At 43.9% G+C, this 4,640-nt stretch overlaps 1 protein-coding gene across 1 annotated transcript in view; it reads left to right on the top strand.

Annotated features, from left to right (window-relative positions):
* The window catches only part of CDH5 (cadherin 5), a 39,001-nt gene extending 35,519 nt beyond the window's left edge, over positions 1 to 3,482 (top strand). Inside the window, exon 12 of the mRNA XM_027119698.1 lies at positions 1 to 3,482. This exon is cut by the window's left edge and continues 456 nt beyond it. Coding sequence (XP_026975499.1) covers positions 1 to 59 — 59 coding nt within the window. The 3' untranslated portion in view covers positions 60 to 3,482.
* The last annotated feature ends 1,158 nt before the right edge of the window (positions 3,483 to 4,640 follow it).

The raw sequence follows: 4,640 nt of genomic DNA, 5'->3' as shown, positions 1-4,640 counted from the left end.
GGTTCAAGATGCTGGCCGAGCTGTATGGCTCGGACCCCCGGGAGGAGCTGGTGTATTAGGGGACCATGGGCCTCTGGGCCTGGGTAGCTCAGGCTAGTCGGACACGGGCACTGAGCCCTCCAATCACAGCACTCATGTCCCAGCCTAACAGCCCTTCCTCATGGGTCCCAGAGACCTCACCACCTTGGATGGCAAAATCCAAGTCCCTGAAATGTCCACGAACGTATTTCAGTGATGGGTACTCCCAAAACGGTGGAAAACACCAGGCTGGTGTTCTGTCTGGGCCGAGACATCCACATAACCCTGTCACCTGCGACTACGGGTTCAACTCAAAGACTTTCTCAGTCTTCTCAAAGCAGATTATGCTCAACTGCCAGGGGGAGGTCTTCCCCTGAGGTCCCTGAACCCCTAGGGGGGGGCAGCTGGGGGGGGGGGGTCCTGGTGCCTGCCACCTGGAGGCAAGGGGCTGAATGGCATGACTGTGGGGCGAGACTCTCTGTAGCCCGGTCCCCCAGGAGACTGGGCCCGCCCCCCAGGCCTGCCCTGCTTTAGCTTCCTCACACCCTCCCAAGACCCCCAGCATTCTGCAGCCTCTCTCCAGGCCTGTCAAAAGGAAGGAAGGGCCTCTTGACATCTCCTGACCTTGGGTCTTGAGGTGACCTCGCTGGCCTGCCATGCCTGTAACTATGCTGTACTGGGTACTGAAAATTCATCCAAGGTCAGGGAAATGGCTCGTTGAACTTTAAAGCAACTGTGAATTCATCCTGGAGGGACAGTGCAGACCAAACGAGACCACAGATCATAGGGTGAGGGCCACCTCCACACCCACTCTCTCCAGAGAGGGCCAGGAGTCGCTGTGACCCCAATTGGACACTCACGACACCCCTCCAGTTTTGCCTGGGAAGCAGGGCAGATGTTCCCGGAGCAGAAGACCTCTCCCTGCCTCGCCCGGTCACTCACTCATGCCCTTTCTTTTTTCTTTCTCTCCATCTACTCTTGATCTCTCGACTTAGAGGCACTTAAGGTGTGACCCACATCAACTCTGGCCAAAGTCCAAACCCAAACATGACTGCGCAACACAGCTGTGCCATTTGCCTTTACACCTCGTTGTTGCCACATCTCAGGGAACCCCAGCAGGGCCCCATCCCTACAGAAGGCAAGGCCCCTGCTCAGGCCCAGTGGTCACCAGTTCCTCTTCCACTTTCAGCCACGTACGGAACTTTCCACTGCAAACACACCTTAGGGAAGTGGCATCACTCAACGGGGGTGCGGGGAAGGAGGCAAACTCTCTGACTCACCATTTGTCATGGACCAAGGTTCCTGCTCTGGGCAAGGCCCCTCAATTCAGGGGACTGTAGATAACACTGACTTTTTATTTTTAACCAATAACGAGTTTTTCATATTTTTTTTTTACTAATAATACTTATACATTTCTAGCTCTCACAAACATATAGAATAAGGGTTTTTGCATAATAAGCAGGTTGCTATTTAGGTTAACAATTTTAATTCAGGTTTTTTAGTTGGATAAACAAATTCCTGTAACCTTCTATTTCCTATCATTGTAGTAATTGCTCTAGTGATAATGACTATATATATATTGGCTACACTGGTGCATGGGACATACTGTATTTTTTTATAACTAAATAAAGAAAAATCTTGAAATACTTCTCTTTCTAGAGCTGAGCGAGCTCATGTGAAACACAAGCACATACACCACCACCACCACCGTCAGAGGAACCCAGGGTGCAAGGCGACATTTGCAGTCAGAAACACACTGCAGGAAAGTGACTGCAGCAGAGGGACACCTAGCCCATCCCGGTTTCCTCTCAGAGCCCCATGCCTTCCCTCAGCCTCTGTACGTGGCCCCCAATCCCACCCCGACTCTACACAGCAGGCAGGGCCTCTGGAAGCTGGAGCTGCCACACCTTTTCCAACTGAGAAATGAACCAGACGAGTGATATACATCAGCAGTGAGGGAGGAAATCTAATTAGCTGGTTGACAACAGTGATGGAGCGGCTGGCATTTAGTGGGGTGTGTGGACCCCAACATTGGGGTCCTGCCTGGAAAACCTCACAATCGAAAATGAGAACAGGAAGCCTCTTTGCCAGACTTGGGACTTGAATTGGGTAGGTGGGAGATGAAGCTCACTGCAGCAAGGCCCCCGCGCCTTCATGTCCTGCAGGATTTCCTGGGCTGTGTGTCTCCCAGGGATGAGATTTTGCAAACTGTGCTCTGGATGCACTTTCCTGGAGCTCTCAGGGGGCAATTTGTCTTAATTTCAATTTTGCTCTAATTTTATTGGGATTTCTTTTTTGATCCATTGGTTATTTGTTTTTGAAATGTATTGTTTAATTTCCAAACATCTGTGAACTTTCCCAATTTCCTTCCATTATTGATTTCTAATTTCATTCCACTGTGGTCAGAGAACATAAGTTTTATGATTTAAATCCTTGTAACTTTACTGATACTAGCTTTATACCCTAACATATGTTTTATCCTGAAGAATGTTCCATGTGCACTAGAGAGGAATATGTATCCTACTGTTGTGATGGAGTGTTCTATAGTGGTATGTTAGTGTTGTTCAAGACTTTTATTTCCACACTGATTTTCTGTCTAGTTAGTCTATCAATTATTGAAAGTCTAATGCTAAAATCTCCAGCTATTACTGTTGAATTGTATATTCCTCCCTTCAACTCTCATCAGATTTTGCTTCATATAGTTTGAGTCTCTGTTGTTACGGGCATATAATCTTATAATTGTTGTATCTTCCTGATGGATTGACCCTCTGAGCATTATCACATGTACCTCTTTACATCTAGTCACAATTTTTATCTTAAAGTCTATTTTGTCTGATATTAGTATAGTCACTCCAGCTCTCTTTTGGTTACTGTTTACATGGTATATCTTTTTCTATCCTTTTCTTTTCAACCTATTTGTGTCTTTTAATAGAAAGTGTGTCTTCTGTGAACAAAATATAGTTGGATCAGGGCAGTTTATCCATTCTACCAATCTCTCTTTGATTGCAATGTTTAATCCTTTTACATTTAATGTAATTACCAACAAGGTAGGGTTTATGCCTGTCATTTTCCTATTTGTATTCTTTGGCTTATGTCTTTTTTGTTCCTCTATTACCCCATTATTGCCGTGTTTATGTTAAATAGATATTTTATAGTGTACCATTTTAATTCTCTTGACGTTTCTTTGACTATATTTTATGTTTTTTTCTTAGTGGTTCTCCTAAGGATTATACTTAAAATCTTAACTTATAACAATCCAGTTAGAATTTGTAACAACTTAATTTAAGTAGTGTACAAAACTTTGCCCCTAATAGATCCACTCCCTCCCCGCTCCTTTGTGCTATCGCTGTTGTACATACTACATTTTTATACATCGTATGCCCATCAACATAGATTTATAATTATTGCTTTATGCAGTTGTCTTTTAAATCATATAGGAGGGAAAAAAAGAGTTACAAACTATATATATACTGCCTTTTTTTCTATAAATGTATTTATTTTATTTATTTTTGGCTGCATTGGGTCTTCGTTGCTGCGTGTGTGCTTTCTCTAGTTGCGGCAAGTAGGGGCTCTTCTTCATTGCAGTGCGCGGGCTTCTCACTGTGGTGGCTTCTCTTGTTGCGGAGCACGGGCTCTAGGCGCGCGAGCTTCAGTAGTTGTGGCTCGCGGGCTCTAGAGCACGGGCTCAGTAGTTGTGGTGCACGGGCTTAGTTGCTCCACGGCATGTGGGATCTTCCTGGACCAGGGCTCAAACAAACCCATGTCCCCTGCATTGGCAGGCAGATTCTTAACCACTGCACCACCAGGGGAGCCCTATACTGTCTTTTATATTTACTTATACAGTTACCTTTATCGCTGATCTTTATTTCTTCATGTGGATTCAAGTTACTGTCTATTTTCTTTCATTTCAGCCTGAATGATCCCTTTAGTATATTTTGTAGGGAAGGTCTGCTAGTGAGGAATCTATTTTATCTGGGAAGTCTTGATTTCACCTTTATTTTTTGCAGGATAGTTTTGCTAGGTATGGAATTACTGGTTGATAGGCTTTTTCTTTCAGCCCTTTGCATGTCATCCCACTGCCTTCTGGCCTCCCTGGCTTCTGATGAGAAACTCAGTGTTAATCTTATTGAGGAAACGTTTTATGTGATAAGCTGTTTCTCTCTTGCTGCTTTCAATATTCCCTCTGTCTGTGATTTTCAACAGTCTCATTATGATGTGTCTAGAGTTGATCTTAGGAGTTCATTGAACTTTTTAGATGTGTAGATTAATATTTTTATCAAATTTGGGAAGTTTGGGACCATTATTTCTTCAAATATTCTGTCTCTTTCTCTCTCTCCTTTCCTCTGGGACTCTCATTATGCATGTATTAGGATGCTTGCTAATGTCCAATGGGTATCTAAGGCTCTATTAATTTTCTTTTTTCTGCTCCTCAGACTAGATTATCTCAATTAACCTATCTTCAAGTTTGCTGACCCTTTCTTCAGCTAACTCACAGTTGCTGTTGAGGTCTTCTAGTGTATTTTCCTTTCACTTATTGTACTTTCAACTCCAGAATTTCTATTTGGTTCTTTTTTATACCTCTTTATTGATATTCTCTATTTGTTGACACACCACTCTCATAC

This window comes from Aethalodelphis obliquidens, unplaced genomic scaffold, assembly GCF_003676395.1.
Source record: "Aethalodelphis obliquidens isolate GAN/ISIS:26980383/991018 unplaced genomic scaffold, ASM367639v1 scaffold20, whole genome shotgun sequence".
Taxonomy (NCBI): domain Eukaryota; kingdom Metazoa; phylum Chordata; class Mammalia; order Artiodactyla; family Delphinidae; genus Aethalodelphis; species Aethalodelphis obliquidens.
This window is presented reverse-complemented; position numbering and strand designations above follow the sequence as displayed.